Source organism: Phyllobates terribilis, unplaced genomic scaffold (genome assembly GCF_046119375.1).
Source record: "Phyllobates terribilis strain yellow unplaced genomic scaffold, ASM4611937v1 Scaffold_3__8_contigs__length_932513732, whole genome shotgun sequence".
Classification (NCBI taxonomy): Eukaryota; Metazoa; Chordata; class Amphibia; order Anura; family Dendrobatidae; genus Phyllobates; species Phyllobates terribilis.
Window position 1 is genome coordinate 206,261,618 of NW_027362763.1, and position 26,979 is coordinate 206,288,596.

General features: G+C 49.6%; 1 protein-coding gene across 1 annotated transcript in view; it reads right to left on the bottom strand.

Annotated features, from left to right (window-relative positions):
• Positions 1–25,027, bottom strand: part of LOC141258036 (dysbindin domain-containing protein 2-like) — a 50,293-nt gene extending 25,266 nt beyond the window's left edge. Inside the window, exons 1-2 of the mRNA XM_073673040.1 lie at positions 24,880–25,027; positions 24,213–24,348 (exon numbers count right to left, since the gene is read on the bottom strand). Coding sequence (XP_073529141.1) covers positions 24,213–24,348; positions 24,880–24,897 — 154 coding nt within the window. The 5' untranslated portion in view covers positions 24,898–25,027. The remainder of the gene's footprint in view (positions 1–24,212; positions 24,349–24,879) is intronic.
• Between the last annotated feature and the right edge of the window lie 1,952 nt (positions 25,028–26,979).

Sequence of the window (26,979 nt, forward strand, 5' to 3'; positions counted from 1 at the left end):
TAAGACAAGAGACTTTTTGATCAAGGCAGCGGACGGCTTAAAGGTGATGACGGTCAGTTCAGTAGCAAGAGGGACCTGCCCTAAACCCTCTTCGTGGGCCCTGGGGTGGCTGCAGGGCATGAAGATCCGGAGCTGGACCCCCACACAAGCCACTCCAGACAGGTTTTGCTTCTGAGGTCTGAGGTAGAAAGTAGGCACGGTTTTGTATAAAACCAATAGGGAGCACCTAAATAGATGCATAACTATTTACAATGCAGTCCGCCGCCTGCCATAGTCCGCAGGGACCAAAGTCTCTATAAATGAAGGAACACACAAAAGTAGCAGCAATAGTCAAACTTCAAACAATAACTACAGCAGCCGGGGCTGCTTTAGACTTGGGGCTCACGTGGAGGGAAAGGCTCATTCCTCCCGACAGAGGCTAGCCGGTCACCTGAGGTTGAGGGCGTGGTGGCGTCACTCCCAGACACTTTGTGAACGTCCAGGGCGTACCACCCACGCTCCCCCTGGTGGCGAGTGAAAGTCACAGTATCGCCCGGGAAGAGGTTCCGGCCGGGATGTCCCTTCTTAAGGCGCGGCTCGACGCCCCGCCTGCTGACTGTGATGAACCTGTAGCCGCCATCTTGGTAATGATAAATCATATCCAGGGATGGCCACACTTCAGCAGCCCCCACCCTTGGGACCTTCTGTTAAAACGTCAACTAGATAGTTTCCCCCCATCCAGGCTCCTGTAAGATAAGAAGCCTACTTAACACTTGAATGCTAGGAGCTTCAAAGACTTCGAGAGGAAACACAGCCAGCAGGGGGGGGTGCTTCTTCTATCTGTACCTGACCATTTGTCCCATAGGACTAGTTTCTTTGTCTGTCACAAGCATGGAGGCATAAGATATAGAAACATGAATAGTACACGCATGTTGCGTGGGATGGGCCAATAAAAAAATATCACGGCGTCCCGGAGCCATTGCGCACACAAGCCTCCGCGGTAGACGTTTGTACGTGCTCTGGAAGCCAAGATATAGCGCGGAGCCATTCCTGAGGACCGTATGGTATCATAATTGATATCAAAAGGTCGGTTACGGCGGCCCGAATCCATGGGAACCCCTGGGGGTATCATGAGACCATCCCAGAAGAAGTTATTGGGTTCCATAGAATTTGGGCTTCTGATCGAAGTTAGACCTGAGGGTGGAGACTGAGCCAGCTGACCTCACCAGCAGTGGGCGGGACGGGGCAGGTAAGATAGCAGGACAGACAAGAGATAAGTCAGTCTTGACCCAAGAGTGGGGTGCTGAACATCTGAGCACCAGCTGAGGCCACCAAGGGGAGGAGCAGTTTGACCATGCGGTGGTAGGCCTCAGCCTGTAACAAAGAACCGTGCCTGCGACCGCAGAATCCTCTCCCTGCGTCACAAGAAAATCAAGAAACCGGTAACTGATATGCTGTGGTGATTCTGTGTGTTGTATTCCATTGTTGTATAGTTTAGCCTGACCTTATACCTGTGTATATTTAGTTGTATATCGTGTATCTAGTGTATTATTATAATCAATTACCTCAAGTAATTGTGGGCCTGCCTTTTATTCTGCATAACGAACGCACGTCCGTGTGAGCTCGGCTCAAGCCAAAAACGCTACCCAGGGTTGGTTCCTGACCCGATATAGGCCCATTCACGGACTGGGCGTATATCTAAAATAGGGACTGGTGGCAGCATACCAACTGGGGATTGGGGAAGGCTGGTAGGGACGGTCGGAGGTTCAGATATATATATTCCTGGCGCGGCCAAGGAAGATATATATACCGCCCTCACTACAGAGGGCCCCGATACCCAGTAGGTTACAGGACAGTCTCCCTGGCGACCGCTTATCCTAGGTGCAGTTCCTTGACTGACCTGAGGCTAAGAGGGCGCTAGCGAGTTGTGCTGTGTAGTGACGTTACGGTTTAGTGACGTTGAAGGGATAACACACTACCGTGTTCCCTGCGCTGGTTGCAGCTTCCTGGCACTACTTTCTCTAGGTGCAGTACCTTGACTGACCTGAGAGGTAAGGGGGCGCCAGAGAGCTGCACCCACCGGCCGGCTTTCATCACATTGGTGGCAGCGGTGGGATTGCAGAATAATAGTGTTGTGGGACCCCTACTCCCAGGCACTAAAGACTGCCAGTGGTAACTTCCACTGCTGGAGTCTTAAGGTCAGCCCAACGTTAGACGGTCAGGCTAAAAGTATAACAAGGTGTGTGCAAACTCAGGGTTGCAGCGGTGTCGGTTACCAAGATGGCAGACGGCACCAGGAGCAAGACCCTGCAGGAGGCTAATGCTACGGTCCGTGTGGCAGGAGGGGAGGACATTGTTACTCATGGCGAGGAGGAGTCCAGCCCGGGCACCTCAGGGAGCCAGTCCCCAGTATACGGTCCCGCAGTGGGCTGCCCACCACCTACCCAGCCCAGCCTGTCCAGATCACAAGCCCTTTTACAAGCGGCTATGGCAAGTCTCCAGTCTCATGGCGATGCCGTCTACAAAACCCTCCTGGCAGCATCAGAGAAGGCAGCGGAGGAGGAGCGCGAAGCTGCGGAGCGCCGGGAGGCTGCGGAGCGTGCAGAGCGGGCTGCAGAGCGCCGGGAGGCTGCGGAGCGTGCAGAGCGGGCTGCAGAGCGCCGGGAGGCTGCGGAGCGTGCAGAGCGAGCTGCGGAGCGCCAGCACCAACTGGACCTGGCCCAGCGGGGGCTTCCGCTAGAGCAACCAACCCATCAGGAGACCAAGTCGTCCAAAGTCCGAGCTGAGGACTTCCCTCTACTGGAGAAGGATGGGGACCTGGACTCCTTTCTGGTGGCATTTGAACGGACCTGTCTTCAGCACCATCTGGCCCGGGATCAGTGGGCCAGATACCTGACCCCCCGTTTGAGGGGTAAGTCCCTGGATGCCTTGGGGGACTTACCTGCCGGGGAGGTACAGAACTACGACTGCATCAAGCGGGCCCTGATCCGGCAGTACAACCTCACTCCCGAGTCGTACCGCCAGAAGTTCCGGAGCCTGCTGCGTGGCCCCAAGGACACCTGGACCGATCATATGCGGGCGCTGTTGAGAGCCGCAGAGCACTGGACCTCGGGTCTAGCGCTTACTACCCGCCAGGAGGTCCAGGAACTGTTCGTCACGGAGCAGTTCTTGTGGAACTGCCCAGAGGACCTCCGACAGTTCCTCCGTGACCGAAAACCAACAGGGGCTTCTGCTACAGCCGCCCTGGCAGACGAGTATGCCAATAATAGGGCGCCTGAGCTGAAGAAGTCTGCCAGCAGCACCTGGAGAGGGGGTAAGCCCAGTCATGCCCCTGTTTCCCCGGCCCCTAGAACACAAGGGGTGTATCCCCCTGTTGCCCTCTCCAGGCAAGGACCAGACGTAAGACGTTGTCATCTATGCAACAAACCAGGACACTTTAGGGCTGAGTGTCCCCAGCGCCAAAAGACCCCATCCCAGTCCCAGAGAGCGCCCAATGTTTTGTGTGTGGGAGGGGGTGGTGGTAGGTCCCTGGACAACATCCAACCCGTCACCATAGGCCGTTCTGCGGTCATGGGACTGCGGGACACGGGCGCTGAACGAACACTGGTACGGCCTGAGGTGGTGTCCCCCCAGGACTTGGTACCAGGAAAGACTCTTTCCGTCTCCAGGGTTGGAGGCGTGGAGCCGGCACTTCCCGTTGCCATGGTGTATTTGGACTGGGGTGCCGGAAGGGGGATGCGGGAGGTGGGAGTAACGCCAAATATTCCCGCAAATGTTTTATTAGGGACCGACTTGGGGCGTCTAGTATCGCAGTATGTACCCTCTGAACCCCCAAGTTCGGCCCCCCAAGAGTGTATTGATTTGTCTGCTGCTAATGCCAACCATGTTGTATGTAGTGTGTGTCCTGCTGAGGAGGAGGGAGTGAAACCTGAGGGTAACACCTGCACAGACACAACACAAACAGGGTTAGTGAAAGCAGGTGGGGAGTGTGGGGATGCCCGCAGAGGTGCTCAGCCGGCGTGCCGTGACCTCTTGTCCTCCGGTGAGGGAGGGGGCGGGCAGGATTCTGTAGAGGGAAGCTCAGGGATGGAGAGGGGGGCAGCTACCGGCAGTGTAGGGCTCCCAGGGGTATCCAGGCTGCTGAGTATAGGCCCACTGCAGGGGGAGGAACAGGCCATGGGAGGTGGGGGTGTCCCAAGAGAGGAGCCGCCAGGTAAGACCCCAGGGCAGGAGTTCCCCACATCCGAGATGTCCAAAGGCCTAGGAAGCCTGCCTGATCGGGCGGCTTGGTCAGAAACAGAGGGGAAGCAGGCACTACCCACGGTCACAGCGGTCATAGCCGCTGTCACCAGGAGTGGGAGCGCCGGAGCCCAAGGAGCCTTGCAGAGGTCCGACGGCTTCCCCACTTCTGACCAAGTGTCTGCCGGGTCAGACAGCGGCCAGGTGACATGCCCGGAGGGGCTGACGGAGGATGTGGCAGTTTCGTCGATTCTGGCCACATCAAGTCAGGAATTTCAGGCTGCGTTGGAAGCAGACGACAGCCTGAAAGCTCTCAAGGAACAGGCGGCACAGCCTCCCATGGAGTCAGACTGCGAGCGCGTGGTCTGGGACCAGGGACGGCTGTACCGGGTAACGGTCCAGCAGGGTTCACCGGAGGCGTGGCCCAGGGACCGACAGTTAGTGGTACCCTATCCGTTCAGGGCGGAATTGTTGCGGATCGCACACGAGATTCCGATGGCCGGACACCTAGGGATCGCTAAAACCAAGGCCAGGATAGCTCAGCATTTCTACTGGCCTGGGATGGGAGCCGCGGTGGGTGCCTACTGCCGTTCGTGTGACACCTGTCAGAGGGTGGGGAAGGCGGGGCCGCGCCCCAAAGCCCCACTGGTAACTCTGCCAATCATCGAAGAGCCTTTCTCGAGGGTCGCTGGTGATCTTATTGGACCTCTGTCCACTCCCAGCCACTCCGGGAAATGCTTCATACTCACGGTAGTGGACTATGCCACCCGGTACCCGGAAGCGGTAGCTTTGTCGTCCATTCGGGCCGACAAGGTGGCTACCGCCTTACTGGAGATCTTCTCCAGAGTGGGTTTCCCCCAAGAAATGCTCACCGACCGAGGGACCCAGTTCATGTCGCGGCTGATGGAGTCCCTCTGTAAGCAAATGCAGGTGCAACATCTGGTGGCCAGCCCGTATCACCCACAGACTAATGGCCTGTGTGAGCGGTTCAATGGCACCTTAAAGCAGATGCTTAAGATGTTGGTCGACTCCCACGGGAGAGACTGGGAGCGTTACCTCCCACACCTCCTATTTGCTTACCGGGAGGTTCCGCAGGCCTCAACGGGGTTCTCCCCCTTTGAGCTCCTGTACGGGCGACGGGTACGGGGCCCCCTGGCTCTGGTGAAGGAAGCATGGGAAGGGGATTTGGCCACCCCCGAGGTGTCGGTCATCGAGTATGTCGTGCGCCACCGGGACAGGATGATGGCCTTGGCAAAGCTGGTGCAGGACAATATGGCCCAGGCCCAGGCCGACCAGAAGCGGTGGTACGACCAGAATGCTTGTGAGAGGACCTACCAGGTGGGTCAAAAGGTGTGGGTACTGGTCCCCGTACCACAGAACAAGCTTCAGGCAGCCTGGGAAGGTCCCTACTTCGTGCACCAGAAACTCAATGCCGTCACCTATCTGGTCACCCTGGATCACGCCCGTGGAAGGAGGAAGGCCTTCCACGTGAACATGATGAAGGCTCATCATGAGCGGGAAGCGACTGCCCACCCAGTGTGCAACCTTCCCGAGGAAGGAGAGGTAGAAACCCTCCTGGATCTGCTCACCCAAGCCAAGGCGGGTGGGTCCATCGAGGATGTGGGGGTTGGCCACCAGCTCACGGAGGACCAACGGTCCCAGCTGGGGACCACCCTGCACCCCTTCCGGGGGCTGTTCAGCAGCCTGCCCGGAAGGACTGAGATGGCTGTCCACGACGTGGACACTGGCGATCACCCGCCGATCCGGCGTTCAGCATATCGGGTCTCTTTCGAGGTGCAGGGAAACATGCGCCAAGAGATAGACGAGATGCTGAAGCTGGGGGTGATCCAGGCATCCAGCAGCGCGTGGGCCTCGCCTGTAGTCCTCGTACCAAAGAAGGACCGAACTACACGGTTCTGCGTGGACTACCGGGGGCTCAACGCTGTAACGGCCACCGATGCGTTCCCCATACCACGCATCGATGACCTGCTCGATCGGATGGCCGGGGCTAAGTACCTGACCATCATGGATCTGAGCCGGGGGTACTGGCAGATTCCTCTGACCCCCGCGGCAAGGGAACGCTCTGCCTTTATCACCCCTTTTGGACTGTACGAGTCCACAGTGATGCCATTCGGCATGAAGAATGCCCCTGCCACTTTTCAGCGGATGGTCAATACGCTGCTTGAGGGACTTGAAGGGTACGCGGCTGCGTACTTGGACGATATTGCAGTCTTCAGTCCCACTTGGGAGGATCACCTAGAGCACCTGCGGCAGGTGCTCGGTCGGATCCACCGGGCAGGCTTGACCATCAAGCCGGAAAAGTGCCAGCTGGGCATGAGTGAGGTCCTCTACCTGGGTCACCGGGTAGGCGGGGGGGTTCTGAAGCCAGAACCGGGGAAAGTGGATGCCATCGCATCCTGGCCCACTCCTAGGACCAAAAAGCAGGTGATGTCCTTCTTGGGGACCGCCGGGTACTATAGGAGGTTCGTCCCACACTATAGCACCCTGGCCAAGCCCCTGACGGACCTCACCAAGAAGAAGCTGCCCGTCGCAGTCGACTGGACAGTCGCCTGCGAGACAGCTTTCGGGGCACTCAAGGCCGCCCTAAGTAGCTCCCCTGTACTGCAAGCTGCCGACTTCGACCGGCCGTTTGTGGTACAGACCGACGCCAGTGACTTTGGCCTCGGTGCTGTGCTAAGTCAGGTCAACACGACAAGCCAGGAACATCCTGTCTTGTACCTGAGCAGGAAGCTACTGCCCCGGGAGGTGGCTTACTCCACGGTGGAAAAAGAATGCCTGGCAATTGTATGGGCCCTGCAGCGTCTGCAGCCCTACTTGTACGGGAGCCATTTCACCGTGGAGACGGACCACAACCCCCTCAGCTGGTTACACACGGTCTCTGGGTCGAATGGCAGGTTGCTACGCTGGAGCCTCGCTCTCCAGCAGTACCACTTCTCCATTCGCCACAGAAGAGGCCGTGACCACGGTAACGCTGACGGGTTATCCCGGCAAGGGGAGGGTGCAGAAGGACGCACGGGGGAACACAGGAATGTGCTACCCCCTCGCGCCCTCGTATAGGGGGAGGTGTGATGAACCTGTAGCCGCCATCTTGGTAATGATAAATCATATCCAGGGATGGCCACACTTCAGCAGCCCCCACCCTTGGGACCTTCTGTTAAAACGTCAACTAGATAGTTTCCCCCCATCCAGGCTCCTGTAAGATAAGAAGCCTACTTAACACTTGAATGCTAGGAGCTTCAAAGACTTCGAGAGGAAACACAGCCAGCAGGGGGGGGTGCTTCTTCTATCTGTACCTGACCATTTGTCCCATAGGACTAGTTTCTTTGTCTGTCACAAGCATGGAGGCATAAGATATAGAAACATGAATAGTACACGCATGTTGCGTGGGATGGGCCAATAAAAAAATATCACGGCGTCCCGGAGCCATTGCGCACACAAGCCTCCGCGGTAGACGTTTGTACGTGCTCTGGAAGCCAAGATATAGCGCGGAGCCATTCCTGAGGACCGTATGGTATCATAATTGATATCAAAAGGTCGGTTACGGCGGCCCGAATCCATGGGAACCCCTGGGGGTATCATGAGACCATCCCAGAAGAAGTTATTGGGTTCCATAGAATTTGGGCTTCTGATCGAAGTTAGACCTGAGGGTGGAGACTGAGCCAGCTGACCTCACCAGCAGTGGGCGGGACGGGGCAGGTAAGATAGCAGGACAGACAAGAGATAAGTCAGTCTTGACCCAAGAGTGGGGTGCTGAACATCTGAGCACCAGCTGAGGCCACCAAGGGGAGGAGCAGTTTGACCATGCGGTGGTAGGCCTCAGCCTGTAACAAAGAACCGTGCCTGCGACCGCAGAATCCTCTCCCTGCGTCACAAGAAAATCAAGAAACCGGTAACTGATATGCTGTGGTGATTCTGTGTGTTGTATTCCATTGTTGTATAGTTTAGCCTGACCTTATACCTGTGTATATTTAGTTGTATATCGTGTATCTAGTGTATTATTATAATCAATTACCTCAAGTAATTGTGGGCCTGCCTTTTATTCTGCATAACGAACGCACGTCCGTGTGAGCTCGGCTCAAGCCAAAAACGCTACCCAGGGTTGGTTCCTGACCCGATATAGGCCCATTCACGGACTGGGCGTATATCTAAAATAGGGACTGGTGGCAGCATACCAACTGGGGATTGGGGAAGGCTGGTAGGGACGGTCGGAGGTTCAGATATATATATTCCTGGCGCGGCCAAGGAAGATATATATACCGCCCTCACTACAGAGGGCCCCGATACCCAGTAGGTTACAGGACAGTCTCCCTGGCGACCGCTTATCCTAGGTGCAGTTCCTTGACTGACCTGAGGCTAAGAGGGCGCTAGCGAGTTGTGCTGTGTAGTGACGTTACGGTTTAGTGACGTTGAAGGGATAACACACTACCGTGTTCCCTGCGCTGGTTGCAGCTTCCTGGCACTACTTTCTCTAGGTGCAGTACCTTGACTGACCTGAGAGGTAAGGGGGCGCCAGAGAGCTGCACCCACCGGCCGGCTTTCATCACACTGACGAACACATCGTCCTGGAGCATGGGACTCCGGATAAACCCCCACCCCGCCTCATGGTGAAAACGCACAACCTTGCCTTCATACTGGGGACTGGGACAGTTGGCCTCCTTCTGTCGCGACCGAGTTTTTGCAGCCTTGGTCCTGACTTCGAGGCGCTCGCAGCGTTGCTCCCGCCGACGTTGTTTCCGTGCTAGCTGGAAGATTTGGTCGCTGCACCATTGGCTCCTCCTTCGCGCTTCCGCTCGGGTCTCCCGCGGGAAGCCCATTAGGTCGCCCCCCTGGTTTTCCCAGGCCCACTCCTCGGCCTCGGACCAGGTCACCGCTGGTGCAGTTAGCGGGGCGAGGACGGGTTGCTGCAAGTCCTCGGAAGATGCGGACCAGTCCGGGTTGGAGCCGGTAGCCTCCTCCGCTGCTCCAGGCACCTCCGTTACCGAGCTCTCGTGACAGCGTAAGTTCCCACCAATAGCTTCCGGTTGCAGCTCAGGAGCTAGTGCTTGCTCCCAGGTGACTGCGTAGGGGACTATATACTCTGCCATGAGGTCCAGGATCGTCTCTGATGGCTCCGCAGCCAGGGCAGGGGTTGCACTCTCACCTGCCTATAGGTCACTCTTGACTTCGACCTCCGGGCCGACTGGTCCTGGAACCTCCTCTCCTCGACGGCGGTCTCGGATCCGCTGCAGCATCTCCGCTTTCCACGCAGCCGTCGCCGCCTCCTGGGCCTCCTTCTGCCTCCTTGCAAGTCCCGGAGCTTCCGAGTGGAGAAACTCAATATCTCCCGGTGTTAATACGCCGCAACTTCGCTCTCTGCCAGTTGAAGGGCCTGGACCGGGTTCAGTGGTCACGTGGTCTCGCTCCCCAGAGGCATCCATGACTGCCTCCGTTGACTGCCAAGCTCCGACTGACATGGCCGCACCTTGTTGCTTTCCTTCTTCCTCCTCCTCTTTCGGGGCGGTTCCTGGGCGGCATGCTACAGGCCCACCTTCGTTCAGCCCATCCTGTTTGACGGGCATTACCCCGCGGACCGTCTCTGATGGAAGGGGCAGTCCACATTTTTGGCGCCAAGCGGGAGCCCAGCCCACGATGGGAGGTGTACAAAGACAGTCTTTTCACAGCATTATGGCGCCTGTTCTTCTTGGGCGGGCGCCATTTTAAGTTTAAAACAACAGTCCAAGGTGTAAGGTACACAGTACCCGATAGCAATGGGCACTTTTCTCCGTTGCTGCGGGCACGCAATCCTGCCGACTACGCCAATGATGTGACGCTCGCAAGCCCTGCCCTGGGAAGATGGGGTACTCGGAGCCGGGTCAGATGTTGAGAACGGGGATGCAGTCGTGGCCTGGACCCGTTCCGTGCCCAGGGCCGTCACATTGAAAATGATGTTAGGGCTTTCCGGGTTGAGTGGTAATTGTCGACTACGCCACCTGTGGTGTCTGGTGATGCGCCACCAGCGCCGCTACAGTCCGCTGAGGCCCGATGTCATGGCGGCTAAAGTTCTCGCTGCTCCCCACAGGTGGAGCGCGGCCTCAGGGCAGGCAAGGCAGGATAAAGGTGGTAGTAGTAGTAGCGCGGGGAGTGCGGGCACCGCGTCGCGTGGTATGGCGCGTAATGAACAATCCGGAGGCCATAGGGATGAATTTCCAAGGCTTTACTCACAGTTCTCATAAGCAGCGCAAGGCTTCTCCCTGCTCCTCGCGGAGTTCTGCGGCCACCAGGGACGGGGGTCCGACTACCTCCGAGGAAGTCCAGTGTGAGGTAGCATCCCTACACCAGAGTGTTCCTGCACTACAGACTTTACCCTTTCCCGTCTGTGCGTGTGTAGATAGGCCGGGTCTCCCTCTGAGCTCCTCTCAGGTGTAGGGCTCAGGTGGCAATTCCTCTCCAGCCGAGGCCCGGCGGGATCCTCAGGGCCTAACCGGGCTTTCCCGTCCTGGACATAGAGTACGAGGTCGGGTGTCGGGGGCCGGTACCCCTCTCGCAGCCGGAATCCCTCTGAATAGATCAGGTAGGCGAGGACAGGTGGCGTACTCCGCTCCGTCTGCATCCTCCCCGGGACCCATTTGCTAGGGAGCCACACTCTAAAGCTCCCGGGCCTTCTTGATCCTGGTCCTTGGCCGGGTTGAGACATTCCTCGTCTGCAACCTACCACTCGTCCCATAGATCGGGGTACGAGGGCTGTGTCCCTTGCCGGTGCAGGCCCACACAGGATCTGCGCTCCCGGAGGGAAGTCACATTACACACAGTTCATGACAGCACAGTACGACCACTTGACAGACACACTGTCAGAGACCAGAGAACAGACCAACGAAGAACCAAAAGACCAAGATCAAAGATGGCATTCTATTAAGTATGAAATTAGAAGTGTCACTAACTAACTGTTCCTCCACCCACACCCACTAACTGGTTCCTACCACTTTGTGTTCCCCAGTCTCCCTGTAACCAGGGGAGCCGCACCTAGTGCATACTAGCTCCCTCTGGTGGAGTGTGGTGTTGGATGCAAAAGGCTGGAACACTACCATCACACCAGGCTTACCTCAGAGGAGGAACACCACACTCCATTAAAGAAGTGCAGCATTCCTGTGGCGGCCGAACCCTCAGGGGCGCCACATGTGAACTTGTCTTAAAGGTGACTGATTATGTTTTCAGAAGGGAAAAAATTTGCTGCGGATTTCTCCTCAGGGATATATTAACACACATTAAAGCACCACTCCAGCTGTTTTTTTTTTATTTCCACACTGGAGTGGAGTCACTAATCTGAGTTCTCTGCCCTTAGTATTATACTTACCAGCCACCATCTTCAGCTCTTCCTGTTGCCGTTTCAGTCCCACGCCGCCATCAACTTCTAACTGACCGGATGTGAGAGGTGACTGTCACAAGTTCGTAATGTAAGTCTATCAGGCCTCGTTCTAGCCTCGTTCTGCCTCTCATAGACTTACAATGAGTTGTGACCTCTGGATCACCCAGCAAACAAAAGAGCGATCCGCCAGGTCACAAACTGCTGGAGACCGACGGGAGCGGCGCCGGTAACAGATGAGAATGGCGGTTGGAGAGTATAAGACCGGGGGCAGGGAATTTAGTTTAGTAGCACCATTCCGATGCGGCAGTAAAAAAAAAAGCTAGAGTGGTGCTTTAAGAATTTACAGCAAACATTTCCTTGGTACAAAAACCCAGTGTAAAATATGCGGGTTTTTGCTGTTTTTTTGAGTCCGTTTCTGAGTTTCATTTGAATGGGTGAAAAAAATGCTGATAAAAACCCTGAAAGAATTGACATGTGCAGGATTAGATTTCAGAAATAGTATTCATTTTGCTGGTAAAGTAAAATGCTGCAGATTTTTTGCTGAAAAACACAAAAAACAGTCCCTTAAGGCTTGTCTGAAACCATGACGCTAACATGTTTGACACCACATATCTCTAGCAAAATTCTCATGTAATACCTGCAGATTGTCAGTAGATTGCAGCCGTTGCATTGCAAAATTCCACACCAGTAATTTTCTATAACATGTAGGTGAGTCTCTTCTACTGCATTACACACAAAGCTGCGGAAAATATGTAATGTGTGAGCATACCCTGAGTGTGATCAAAAATGTTACAATTTTTAATGTGGTTTTCACAAAATCGCAAGTTATCCCTTATCCATAGGATAGAGGAAAATTTGCTGACCACAGGGGGTCTGACCATACTATATGGAGGACTATGGGGAGTGCATTATACTATATGGATGACTATGGGGGTGCATTAAACTATATGGATAACTATGTGCTGTGCATTATACCATATGGAGGACTATGGGCTGTGAATTTTTCTATATGGAGGACTATGGGATGCATTATACTATATGTATGATATTGTAGAATTTACAATAGATATCACTCATGTAATATAAGAAGTAAATGAAATCTTTGGCATTGTACGATACCTATATTTCTCTGCCGTATCTGTGCATCATAAATCCTGGAGCCGGCCCTGGGTCTGACCAGTGGGATTGTAGAGCCTCGTCTTGAATGTAGAGGAGATGCACATGCTCAGCTTCCACTCCCTTCATTGCCAATGGGACTGCTGGAAATAGTGGAGAACTGTACTCGGCTTTCTCTGGCCTTGCCATTGACAATGAATGGAGCAGAAGCCGACCATGCGTACCTCAGCTTCATTCAAGACGAGGCTCTAGTGAGATTCCGTTTGCTGTTCCACAGCCATGTACTTGGGATCACTGGGATTCCCAGCGGTTGGACCTCAATGGATAGGGAATAACTTGCAATTATGGGAAAACCCCTTTAAGATAGTTGTAACTGCTTTTTATAATTGAGCTTATGAATTCAGTGTTTGACCCTAGACAGTGATTGAAAATTTTCTAAAAAAAATTGATACATATAAAGATATAGCTGTCCATCACGGAGCAGGACCACTCAGTTTGAGCTCATAAGTTTAAATTGAATATTACTGTCACGGTTCCACCCCTCAGTGTGTCTGGGAAGCAGGTACTGACAGCTCAGCCATCTAATCTGGTACAGGGGCATGCTGAAGCTGTCGGTACTTTGATTGACAGCTCGGTCATCCAGTCTGGTGCAGATGTGTGCAGAGCTGTCAGTGTGGTGATTGACAGCTCGGCTGTCCAATCTAAGACTGGGAGGTGCTGGCTGTCTCCAGGTGTTCATTATCCCAGGTTATTGCCAGGCTACTTAACTGAGCTGTTACTCCTAGACCTCTGCCAGACATGTGTGTGGTTTGTTCGCTGTGTCTTGAGTTCTGTGAACTGATCATCCATCTGTTTAACCCCTTCTACTCTGATCCGCTATTCTCCCGGTATTCTGACCTCAGAACGTTACCTAACTACGCCTTTTTCTCTTCCTTCTGTTTACGATGTGCCCTCCCGGCTTTTGACTTCAGACTCCTTGACTATCTGTCTCACGGCTTGGCAGTGAAAAGTGACTCAGCATCACATTTACTTTACAAAACAAGAAGTAAATCAGCATCGTGTATCCTGCTCTATGATATGTTGTCCAGTGGAATATGACAAGATCCTTTCATATTTTAGTTAGATAATATTTAGATGACTGATCTATTTTTATCACTTTGTTTATCTGAAAACCATTGATCGGGTTGCGGCATCCACAAGAGACTTCCATATGATTTCTGCATTATATCACAGTAATGTATGTGCAGCTGATCTTACTCTGAAGAAAGACATGCCTTCCATTATAGATCTCCGCCTCAGGAGCACACTGCATGTTTTCACATTTACAGTATAATTTGAGATACTGCACATTTTTTTTAGTGACGTTTGGAATATATAACATTCCATTCTGTATTTTTTTCTCTTTTTGGGGGGTTGCAGCAAAGTTGGAAGCAGTACAGTATGTATTTTAATTCCTTGTATGATATACAGTACATACACTTAAAGGAAATCTGTCAGCATAATATAGAGCAAGAGCCTGATTCCAGCGACGTGTCACTAATTGGGCTGTGTTTAGTTTCAATCAGTGTTTTTTCAGCAGGAGATTATCACATCTGACCAGATCTCACATGCAAGCCAGTCAGGCTAATCTGTGTAACTTCGCCCCCACCACTGTTGACAATATACAGTGTACACAGGAAGCTGCCAATCAGGGATGTGGGCGGAGTTATACAGAGCTCAGCATTCCAAGCTCTGCTACATCTTCGACAGAGAAAACAGGAATTCTGTGATACATCATTGGAATCAGAGTTTTTTTTTACCTTATTTTATGCTGCTCTTGGATTACATGGCAAAAAAATTGCAGACAGATTGCCTTTAAAGAGGACCTGTGATCAGGTCAAAGGTAGAAAGTTTTTGCTATTATTTTATTCCGGCTGCTCCTCCTGTGTTATCTTTTTTTTTTTTTTTTTTTTACGGTTCCAGAGATATGGACCTTTTTCTCATAATTTTTATGCTCTTTACAACAGATTGTGGTTCACAGGATTCTCGGGGAGGGCATGTTTAAAGGCTGCTCTGTATAATTACCCTATGAGCATTGCCCCCTTGGTAGAGACCTTAAAAATTAACATAAAATTAAAAAAAGCCCATATCGCAGGAACTGTACAGTGGTGGCCAAAAGTATTGGCACCCCTGCAATTCTGTCAGATAATACTCAGTTTCTTCCTGAAAATGATTGCAATCACAAATTCTTTGGTATTTTTATCTTCATTTAATTTGTCTTCTATGAAAAAACACAAAAAGAATTGTCCTAAATAGTGTTGAGCCACCTCCGTAGTGTTCGGGTTCGGTTCGGTTCGTCGAACACCGGGATGTTCGAGGAACTGTTCGTCGAACTGTTCGTCGAACACCTTAGAACACCGTCGAACACCGTTAAAACCAATGGCAGGCAAACAAAAACACATAGAAACACATAGAAAACACCTGCAAAGGTGTCCAAAAGCTGACAAACTGCTCAGAAGACACTCTGTTTAAAAAAGCCGGCCGGCAAATTCAGCAGCGGCATACACCGGTACCCGACAATTTAGACAAGAAGGAATAGAGCATCACACATAGATTAGATAGATAGAAACATGTCAGTCACACATATAAGAAGCACAGTGACAGTGTTGGTTACTGCATTTGTCATTTAGTGTAAAGGATTTATTAAAAAAAATATTAGTGTTTTCATGCACCGTCTCTTTAAAAAAGCCGGCCGGCAATTCAGCATCTGTACCCGACAATTTAGAACAGAAAGAATAGAGCTTCACACATAGATTAGATAGATAGAAACATGTCAGTCACATATATAATAAGTACAGTGATAGTGTTGCTTACTGTACTTGTCATTTAGTGTAAAGGATTTATTTAAAAAAATAATAGTGTTTTCATGCACTGTCTCTTTAAAGCCGGCCGGCAATTCAGCAGCGGTACCCGACAATTTAGAACAGAAAGATAGAGCATCACACATAGATTAGATAGATAGAAACATGTCAGTCACATATATATGAAGTACAGTGATAGTGTTGGTTACTGTACTTGTCATTTAGTATTAAAATAAAGGATTTATTATTAAAAAAATTGGCGTGGGGTTCCCCTTAATTTTAGGCTCTAGCGGAGGTTAAGCAGACGGCTGGGGCAGATGTTTGAAGCCTGGGAAGGGGGTAATACCCACGGAGCTTCCCAGGCTACTAATATCAGCCCCCAGCTGAATACATAGCCTTTACTAGCTATTAAAATGGGGGACCCCCCCAAAAAAATGACGTGGGGTCCCCCCTAATTTAATAGCTAGCAAAGGCTAGGCAGACAGCTGAGGGCTGATATTAATAGCCCAGGAAGGGAGCCATGAATATTGGCCCCCTCCCAGGCTAGAAACACCAGCCGTCAGCCGCCCCAGAAATGGCGCATTCATAGGATGCGCCAATTCTGGCACTTAGCCTCGCTCTTCCACGCTGCCCTGGTGCGGTGGCAGGGGGTAATAGGGTTGGGGTTGATGTCAGCTTATAATGCCAGCTGACATCAAGCCCAGGTTAGTAATGGAGAGGCGTCTATAAGACACCCCCATTACTAACCCCATAGTCAAAGTTAAAAAAAACACAAACACCCAGAATAAAGTCCTTTAATTGAAATAAAGACACAATCCTTTATTGTTCTAAATTAAACCATACCTACCATCACGCCCATTCCATCTGAAGCCAACGATCTCCTGCAATAAAAGAAAAATAATAAAGCAACCTCATCCTTACCTTTCCATGGTTCCCACGACAGCTTCAGCTCTGCTAAATCGAGATGACAGGCTGGACCGCAGCAGAACGCCGCCATCCAGCCTGTCATCCCGCAGACACTGAGAAGCGCAGGCTTGCTTGCGCTGCTCAGCGTCTCTCTGTGACGACATCCAGATGAGCCGAGTTCATGTCCAATGAACTCGGCTCACCTCATGCACGTCACTGACAGCGTGGGAAAATTCTCACGCTGAAGCGCTGATTGCAGGAGAATTTTCCCACGCTGTCAGTGACGTGCAGGAGGTGAGCTGAGTTCATTGGACATGAGCTCACCTCATGCACATCACTGACAGCGTGGGAGAATTCTCCTGCACTCAGCACTTCAGCGTGAGAATTTTCCCACGCTGTCAGTGACGTGCATGAGGTGAGCCGAGTTCATTGGACATGACCTCGGCTCATCTGGATGCCGTCACAGCGAGACAGTGAGGAGCGCAAGCATGCCTGCGCTTCTCAGTGTCTGCGGGATGACAGACTGGATGGCAGCGTTCTGCTGCGGTCCAGCCAGTCATCTCGATGTAGCAGAGCTGAAGCTGTCGTCGGAACCATGGAAAGGTAAGGATGAGGTTGGTTTATTATTTTTCTTTTATTGCAGGAGATCGTTGGCTTCAGCTGGAATGGGTGTGATGGTAAGTATGGTTTAATTTAGAACAATAAAGAATTGTGTCTTTATTTCAATTAAAGGACTTTATTCTGGGTGTTGTGTTTTTTTTAAATACTTTACTAGAAATTCATGGCGGTCATGTCTAATACTGGCGTGACCCCATGAATTTTGGGCTTGGGGCCAGCTGATAATACCAAGCTGGCCCTAACCCCTTTATTACCCAGTGAGCCACCGCACCAGGGCCCTGGATGAGTTGGGTACAGCGCCAGAAGATGGCGCTTCTATGAACGCGCCATTTTCCGGGGTGGCTGCGGACTGCAATTTGTAGCGGGGGGGGGCCCAGAAAGCTTGGGCCTCCCTGCGCTGCAGATTCCAGCCCCCAGCTGCCTAGTTGTACCTGGCTGGACACAAAAATAGGGCGAAGCCCCACGTACTTTTTTTTAAATTATTTCATGAATTTCATGAAATAATTAAGAAAAAAAGGCCTTCCCTATATTGTTGTGTCCGGCCAGGTACAAATAGGCAGCTGGTGGTTGGGGGCAGCCCGTTCCTGCCTGCTGTACCTGGCTGGACACAAATATAGTGCGAAGCCCCACTTCAATTTTTTTTAATTATTTCATGAAATTCATGAAATAATTAAGAAAAAAAGGGCTTCCCTATATTGTTGTGTCCGGCCAGGTACAAATAGGCAGCTGGTGGATGGGGGCAGCCCGTTCCTGCCTGCTGTACCTGGCTGGACACAAATATAGTGCGAAGCCCCACTTCAATTTTTTTAAATTATTTCAGGAAATTCATGAAATAATTTAAAAAAAATTGACGTGGGGCTTCGCACTATATTTGTGTCCAGCCAGGTACAGCAGGCAGGAACGGGCTGCCCCCAACCACCAGCTGCCTATTTGTACCTGGCCGGACACAACAATATAGGGAAGGCCTTTTTTTCTTAATTATTTCATGAAATTCATGAAATAATTAAAAAAAAAGTACGTGGGGCTTCGCCCTATTTTTGTGTCCAGCCAGGTACAACTAGGCAGCTGGGGGCTGGAATCTGCAGCGCAGGGAGGCCCAAGCTTTCTGGGCCCCCCCCCGCTACAAATTGCAGTCCGCAGCCACCCCGGAAAATGGCGCGTTCATAGAAGCGCCATCTTCTGGCGCTGTACCCAACTCATCCAGGGCCCTGGTGCGGTGGCTCACTGGGTAATAAAGGGGTTAGGGCCAGCTTGGCATTATCAGCTGGCCCTAAGCCCGAAATTCATGGGGTCACGCCAATATTAGACATGACCACCATGAATTTCTAGTAAAGTATTTAAAAAAAAACACAACACCCAGAAAAAAGTCCTTTAATTGAAATAAACACACAATTCTTTATTGTTCTAAATTAAACCATACTTACCATCACGCCCATTCCAGCTGAAGCCAACGATCTCCTGAAATAAAAGAAAAATAATAAAGCAACCTCATCCTTACCTTTCCATGGTTCCCATGACAGCTTCAGCTCTGCTACATCGAGATGACAGGCTGGACCGCAGCAGAACGCTGCCATCCAGCCTCTCATCCCGCAGACACTGAGAAGCGCAGGCTTGCTTGCGCTCCACAGTGTCTCTCTGTGAGGGCATCCAGATGAGCCGAGTTAATGTCCAATGAACTCGGCTCACCTCATGCACGTCACTGACAGCGTGGGAAAATTCTCCTGCACTCAGCGCTTCAGCGTGGGAGAATTCTCACACTGAAGCGCTGAGTGCAGGAGAATTCTCCCACGCTGTCAGTGACGTGCAGGAGGTGAGCTGAGTTCATTGGACATGAGCTCACCTTATGCACGTCACTGACAGCGTGGGAAAATTCTCCTGCACTCAGCGCTTCAGCGTGGGAGAATTCTCACGCTGAAGCGCTGAGTGCAGGAGAATTCTCCCACGCTGTCAGTGAAGTGCAGGAGGTGAGCTGAGTTCATTGGACATGAGCTCACCTTATGCACGTCACTGACAGCGTGGGAGAATTCTCCTGCACTCACCGCTTCAGCGTGAGAATTTTCCCACGCTGTCAGTGACGTGCATGAGGTGAGCCGAGTTCATTGGACATGAACTCGGCTCATCTGGATGTCGTCACAGAGAGACGCTGAGCAGCGCAAGCAAGCCTGCGCTTCTCAATGTCTGCGGGATGAGAGGCTGGATGGCAGCGTTCTGCTGCGGTCCAGCCTGTCATCTCGATGTAGCAGAGCTGAAGCTGTCGTGGGAACCATGGAAAGGTAAGGATGAGGTTGCTTTATTATTTTTCTTTTATTGCAGGAGATCGTTGGCTTCAGCTGGAATGGGCGTGACAGTAAGTATGGTTTAATTTAGAACAATAAAGGATTGTGTCTTTATTTCAATTAAAGGACTTTATTCTGGGTGTTTGTGTTTTTTTTAACTTTGACTATGGGGTTAGTAATGGGGGTGTCTTATAGACGCCTCTCCATTACTAACCTGGGCTTGATGTCAGCTGGCATTATAAGCTGACATCAACCCCAACCCTATTACCCCCTGCCACCGCACCAGGGCAGCGTGGAAGAGCGAGGCTAAGTGCCAGAATTGGCGCATCCTATGAATGCGCCATTTCTGGGGCGGCTGACGGCTGGTGTTTCTAGCCTGGGAGGGGGCCAATATTCATGGCTCCCTTCCTGGGCTATTAAGATCAGCCCCCAGCTGTCTGCCTAGCCTTTGCTAGCTATTAAATTAGGGGGGACCCCACGTCATTTTTTTTGGGGGGTCCCCCATTTTAATAGCTAGTAAAGGCTATGTATTCAGCTGGGGGCTGATATTAGTAGCCTGGGAAGCTCCGTGGGTATTACCCCCTTCCCAGGCTTCAAACATCTGCCCCAGCCGTCTGCTTAACCTCCGCTAGAGCCTAAAATTAAGGGGAACCCCACGCCAATTTTTTTAATAATAAATCCTTTATTTTAATACTAAATGACAAGTACAGTAACCAACACTATCACTGTACTTCATATATATGTGACTGACATGTTTCTATCTATCTAATCTATGTGTGAAGCTCTATTCTGTCTGTTATAAATTGTCGGGTACCGCTGCTGAATTGCCGGCCGGCTTTTTTAAAGAGACAGTGCATGAAAACACTATTATTTTTTTTGATAAATCCTTTACGCTAAATGACAAGTACAGTAAGCAACACTTTCACTGTACTTCGTATATATGTGGCTGACATGTTTCTATCTATCTAATCTATGTGTGATGCCCTATTCTTTCGGTTCTAAATTGTCGGGTACAGGTGTATGCCGCTGCTGAATTGCCGGCTTTTCATGTTTCACTGTTGGCACTGTTCCCATCGATTTGGGCAACCACTGTAATGCCACAACCACCATGGCTGTGGCATTACAGTGAGTGGCAGACAATCCCTGCATGATTGGTGCTTTAAATAGCGCCAGACATGCAGGACACGCTTTTGGTGCACGAACAGTTATCGAACATAACCTCGAACAGCCGAATTTTTTGCAAATCGTTCGGGTTCGTGGAACAACTCGAACACCGCCCAAAACAGCTCGAATTTGAGATTGGCGAACAGTTCTAGTCGAACACCGCTCATCTCTAGTCCTAAAGCCAAATTGGATACAATTCCACACCAAACCTAAAAAAGGGGGTGGACAAAAGTATTGGCACTGTTTGAAAAATCATGTGATGCTTCTCTAATTCGTGTAATTAACAGCACCTGTAACTTACTTGTGGCACCTAACAGGTGTTGGCAATAACTAAATCACACTTGCAGCCAGTTAACATGGATTAAAGTTGACTCAACCTCTGTCCTGTGTCCTTGTGTGTACTGCATTGAGCATGAAGAAAAGAAAGAAGACCAAAGAACTGTCTGAGGACTTGAGAAACCAAATTTTGAGGAAGCATGAGCAATCTCAAGGCTACAAGTCCATCTCCTAAGACCTGAATGTTCCTGTGTCTTCCGTGCGCAGTGTCATCAAGAAGTGTAAAGCCCATGGCACTGTGGCTAACCTCCCTAGATATGGACGGAAAAGAAAAATTGACGAGAGATTTCAACGCAAGATTGTGCGGATGGTGGATAAAGAACCTCGACTAACATCCAAACAAGTTCAAGCTGCCCTGCAGTCCAAGGGTACAACAGTGTCAACCCGTACTATCCGTCGGCGTCTGAATGAAAAGGGACTGTATGGTAGGATACCCAGGAAGACCCCACTTCTTACCCCGAGACATAAAAAAGCCAGGCTGGAGTTTGCCAAAACTTACCTGAGAAAGCCTAAAACGTTTTGGAAGAATTTTCTCTGGTCAGATGAGACAAAAGTAGAGCTTTTTGGCAAAAAGCATCAACATAGAGTGTACAGGAAAAAAAAAGAGGCATTCAAAGAAAAGAACACGGTCCCTACAGTCAAACATGGCGGAGGTTCCCTGATGTTTTGGGGTTGCTTTGCTGCCTCTGGCACTGGACTGCTTGACCGTGTGCATGGCATTATGAAGTCTGAAGACTACCAACAAATTTTGCAGCATAATGTAGGGCCCAGTGTGAGAAAGCTGGGTCTCCCTCAGAGGTCATGGGTCTTCCAGCAGGACAATGACCCAAAACACACTTCCAAAAGCACTATAAAATGGTTTGAGAGAAAGCACTGGAGACTTCTAAGGTGGCCAGCAATGAGTCCAGACCTGAATCCCATAGAACACCTGTGGAGAGATCTCAAAATGGCAGTTTGGAGAAGGCACCCTTCAAATATCAGGGACCTGGAGCAGTTTGCCAAAGAAGAATGGTCTACAATTCCAGCAGAGCATTGTAAGAAACTCATTGATGGTTACCGGAAGCGGTTGTTCGCAGTTCTTTTGGCTAAAGGTTGTGCAACCAAGTATTAGGCTGAGGGTGCCAATACTTTTGTCTGGCCCATTTTTGGAGTTTTGTGTGAAATGATCAATGATTTGATTTTTGCTTCATTCTCTTTTGTGTTTTTTCCTTGCAAGCAAATTAAATGAAGATAAAAAATACCAAAGAATTTGTGATTGCAATCATTTTCAGGAAGAAACTGAGTATTATCTGACAGAACTGAAGGGGTGCCAATACTTTTGGCCACCACTGTATGCAGGATTTAAACAAAGATGAATTGGTGTAAGGGTGATTGGAGTTAATAGCTGAATGTGCATTTGGCTGAGGGATATTTAGTTTTGCTAAACTAGACAGGACAGGAGAGCTGACCTGCGATTCATGCTGCCCATACCATAGGCAGCATGAATCAGAACCTGGCTGCACAATTGCATCCAGTTTTATTTCTCACTGATTTGCTCCCGTCGGGGACAATGGCCAGAGACCTTACTAGTCAGGTCCCGTCCCCATTCCACTTCTCCCAGCACCACTGCAGGTAACTGACAGGTCTCTGCCACAGTAAGAGATCTGTCTATCACCTAAATCAGTGCTGGGAGAACACGGCTGGACGAGTCTCATCTCACCCTTTGGTCCCCAGCCAGATCTTTTAAGTACATTGTGTCTGAAATGCTGGTGTGGTTCAGAGGAAAATATACCCCTCTGCCATCGTGCAGCCAGGCTCTGATTCATGCTGCTGTGGTTTAGGCAACATGAATTAAGTGACACAGTTCGAAAACTCTTAAAGGGGTTGTCCACGGCTTTAATGTTGATGGCCTATCTTTTGGATGCATCATCAATGTCTGATCTGTGGGGGTACGACACCTGGCTCCCCCACCAATCAGCTATTCTCGGCAGTGTCCAGAACGGCTCAGTTAAAGAGTTGCACAGCTCCGTCGATGGAATAGTGGCCGCAGTCGGGAATTGCACATCTGTCATCTATTCAGATTAATAAAGAGTGGATGTGCAGTACCCAGCTGTGGCCACTATTGCATCGACAAAGCTGTTCTGTATCCGGAACAGAGCAGTTCCGGCCGCCACCGGGAAAAGCTGATTGGCGGAAGTGTAGGGTTTCGCACCCCAACCGATCAGACATTTATGACCTATCCTAGGAATAGGTAAATAATGTTAAAGTCCTTGACCCACCCCTTCAAACAAGACTCAGTTATCCAGTAATTGCACTGATGTGGTGATGAATGTGTGAATGTGGCTCTAAACAAACAATACACGCTGTTATGTCCGCTGTTATAAACCTGTATGACAGTGATGATGAGCACAGACGCATCCCGAGAGTACTGTGGGTACAGGAATCTTTGTCCTACAAGCCCTCTCTCCACCCAGTGCTCTCTAACCCACCCAACCCATAAACCTGACACACACTGACATTCACTCAAACTGACGGAACGCTGGAAATTTCATAAGAAGAATAGTAATTACTGTAACCTTGATGTCAACGTCTATCCCACACGACTACCTCCTCCGCCATCTGCCTACTCCCACTAATCCCGACTGCGCACCTCTCATCCCTTTCCTCCAGTCTAATAGAGCAACAGAAATGTATAGCAGTAATTACTGGTATTTATATATCTGCGCTTCATACCTTACCATGGCCTTTCCCTGTAAAGTCATTACATTACGAAGCCAACATTTACACCTCAACGTGACCACTGCTCCACCCAGCCTGGATGTTGCCACAGCCGGCTGTTCCGCTTGCAGGACGGAGGTCGTGAGATCCTTATTCCCACATAGACATTTATAGGATACTGTATAGATTCCCTAACCAAATAGATGCTCCTTTTCATATTTTTTTTCTTTTAGGTCCATCACACATGAACGTTCGCTCAAACATTTTTCTATAAATCATTTTTGACAAGTGCTCTTCTTCAGGCTTCAGTAAAATTGACGGATGTCACCCTACTTCTCGTATTCTCAGAATATACTGCACTTATTCCTTTCCAGATCTAATTCCTAGTAGCTGCATTATTTATTCAGTGCTACACGGGAGGTGTTGGCGATTGCAATCTCTCCTTTTTTTTCTCACAATGTGAAGCACATTATATATTGATAGAAAAGAAGATTTCGGCTATTGTCTATGTATACATACTGTATATAAGAAAATCAGGTAAAAAAAAAAAAGTATACACTCTATTTAACCATTTCTTAACATATCATGCAAAAGTAAAAATCAGAAGCTATGTGTCATCTAACACTACAGGACCACGTCAGATGAGTGTCCAGCCGCAGCCCAGCACCCTGCACTCACGTCTCCATCGCTCGTTCAGCACGTGGATTTGGGGGTAGTACATGTCTACGTCATGCGCCAGGACATCCTCAAAGAAGCGCTGACGCTCCCTCAGGTGTTGTGTGCTGGAGTTCTGGCTCTGGAAGACAGGATGTCCCTGCAAGACAAGCGGGGAACTTGAGGTTACAGGAGATGCACATTTTAAGGTCATAAGTCAACCACCAATACCGTGTAATCCAAGCATCTAGGACAAAAGCTATTAGCTCAACTAGTGGGAAAAAAATTACAAAAAAAGCCTTAAAAAAGTATTTTGCTAGATAGGCATTGCCTTTCTGATCAACTGCTCTTGTTTAGAGCAATGTGAAACTGGAGAATAAAATCGCTCTTACATGGAAAAATACAGAAGTTACTTATAGCAAAAATATCATTGGATTAAAGACTATTGTTCCAAAATGAAAACGTTCATCTGATTATGGTCTTTATGTAGGATCTGGTCATTTAAATGCCCACGTCATGTGACGAGCATGCTGTGATATCACACAGGATGCCCCCATTGTCACTACCAGGCACGCACATGCTGCTATTGGGGGACAGACATAGATAAATGTATGATGATCACTCGCAGAACAGGAGACTCTGTATATAGTTCAATATATAGGGGAATGGACCCAGAATACAGCTGACATACCTGGGATCTGGCTGTCATGTCTGAGCCGGCTGCAGTGTGGAGCTCCCTCCTAGTACACAAGTTGTCAGGAGTTCAGTACAATGTGAGCACAGAGCTGGGCGGAAACATTCACGTCTTATTACTCATCTGCAGAGAATGGAGTGTCACACACTGCTGACTATATATACAGATAGAGCAGAGCTGAATTTCGTAACTCTTTCGGGGGCTTTGTTTTTAACTCTTTTGGGTGAGATAAGATATTAGATTTATTTGAAGTTCTCATAGAACATTGTGATTGCGCTATTCATTATTGCACTTGCACCTGTTTTTTTTTGTCTTGTAGCTGTTTGCCAAACTCTTCGTACTCTGAAGTCTATTTTCTATTTGTTTGCCTGTTTTTTTTCCTCCTTTCACCATTGTGGGAGTGATTTTTATACACCAGATGTTTGCAGCCAATTCAACATTGGCAACTTTTTTATAAAAGTCGTTACATTTTTGTGCAAATATACTCCAGTTTCCCAAACAGAGAAAAAGTAGAGAATAGACTGAGAAAAAGACGTGATTTAAAGGGGTTGTCTATTATATGTTCAACCCCTTCTTAAATGCTGTATTTTCAGGTTTAAAATAATAATAATAATATTATTAATAAGAATAAAAAACAGATACTCCCCTCCTGCACAAGTGCTGCTAGGCTATGTGCCCACGATGCAGAAATGAAGCAGAAAATTTCTGCAGCATTTCTGCATCTCCCTGGCAGAAAAAACGCATGCAGATTGTGCATGCAGATTGTGCATGCAGATTGTACATGCAGATTGTGCATGCGTTTTTCCTGCAGAATAGATGCGGATCCACATGCGGATTCACTTGCGTTTCCGCATGCAGATTGACAAGCGCTTTCCAGGCGATTTTAGCATCACTTGGAAAGTGCTTGACAACTAGGTCACACTGTATAAATCCATGCAAACTGCATGGATTTATACAGTGTGACCGTAAAAATTAAAACAAATAAAGCTATACTCACCCCCGAGGCCCCGGCGTGGCTGCAGCGCTCGTTCCCGTCTGGTTCCCGGCTGCCGGCATATCGCGAGACAGAGCGGTGAAGGGCCTGCGGTCACATGACTGTGACGTCACCGCAGGTCCTCAAGCGATGCCGGCATTCAGAGAAAAGCTGCCGGACAGGTGAATATAAACTTTATTTGTTATTTTATTCTTTTTTCACAGGTACAATGGTACCCAGGTCTGGATGAGAGTCTCCTCTCCTCCAGAACTGGGTACCATCCGCACATTGAACCGCATATAAAATCCGCTTGTCAAATGTACAGACGCGCATTCTATGCGTCTCAATGCAAGTCAATGGCGGGAGTTCCGCTGCGCTTCCGCAAAATTAAATGACATGCTGCAGATTTTTGTACGCAGCATAAACGCTGCGGAAAAATCCGCAGCATGTGCATAGAACATGCGGAATCCCCTTGGGGACCATGGGGTGCGGATTACCTAGCGTTTCACCAGTGTTTACGCTGCGGAAATTCCGCAGCATAAACGCTTGAAAAACGCTACGTGGGCACCCAGCCTAACTATGACATTTCTGGGTCTGCCCGCACTCACCGACATTGTTATGCCACATAAGCACTGCAACCTATCAGTGACCGCTAATGGGCTGCAGCACTCACACTTTCTTCAGATGAAATTCGAACTTAGCTGAGGTGATTACATTTTTTTTTTATTTTAAAATGGTGGAATGCAGCATTTATGAAGAGGTTGTCCACATAATGGAAAACCCCTTTAAGTTGCTCCTATTCTGAAGTCTATTTTCTATTTGCTCATCTATTGTTTTCTCTGTTCGTCATTATGAGCATGGCTTTTATAATCCAGATGTTTGTGGCCGATTCATCATTCGTGACTTTTTAAAAACAGCACCAGTTCAGGAGGAATCTGTCTTTTCATTTTAAACAGAGAATACAATGTTTATTAGATAAAAATTAGATGCAAATGCAATATTAAATTGGACCCAAAGAGAATTTTTGATTCTGCACAAAATTCATGAACCCATGTGTGCCATTTTTCAAAAATGGCAACGAATACCACAAGATAAAAATGATAAATGACTGGAAAAACAAAAAT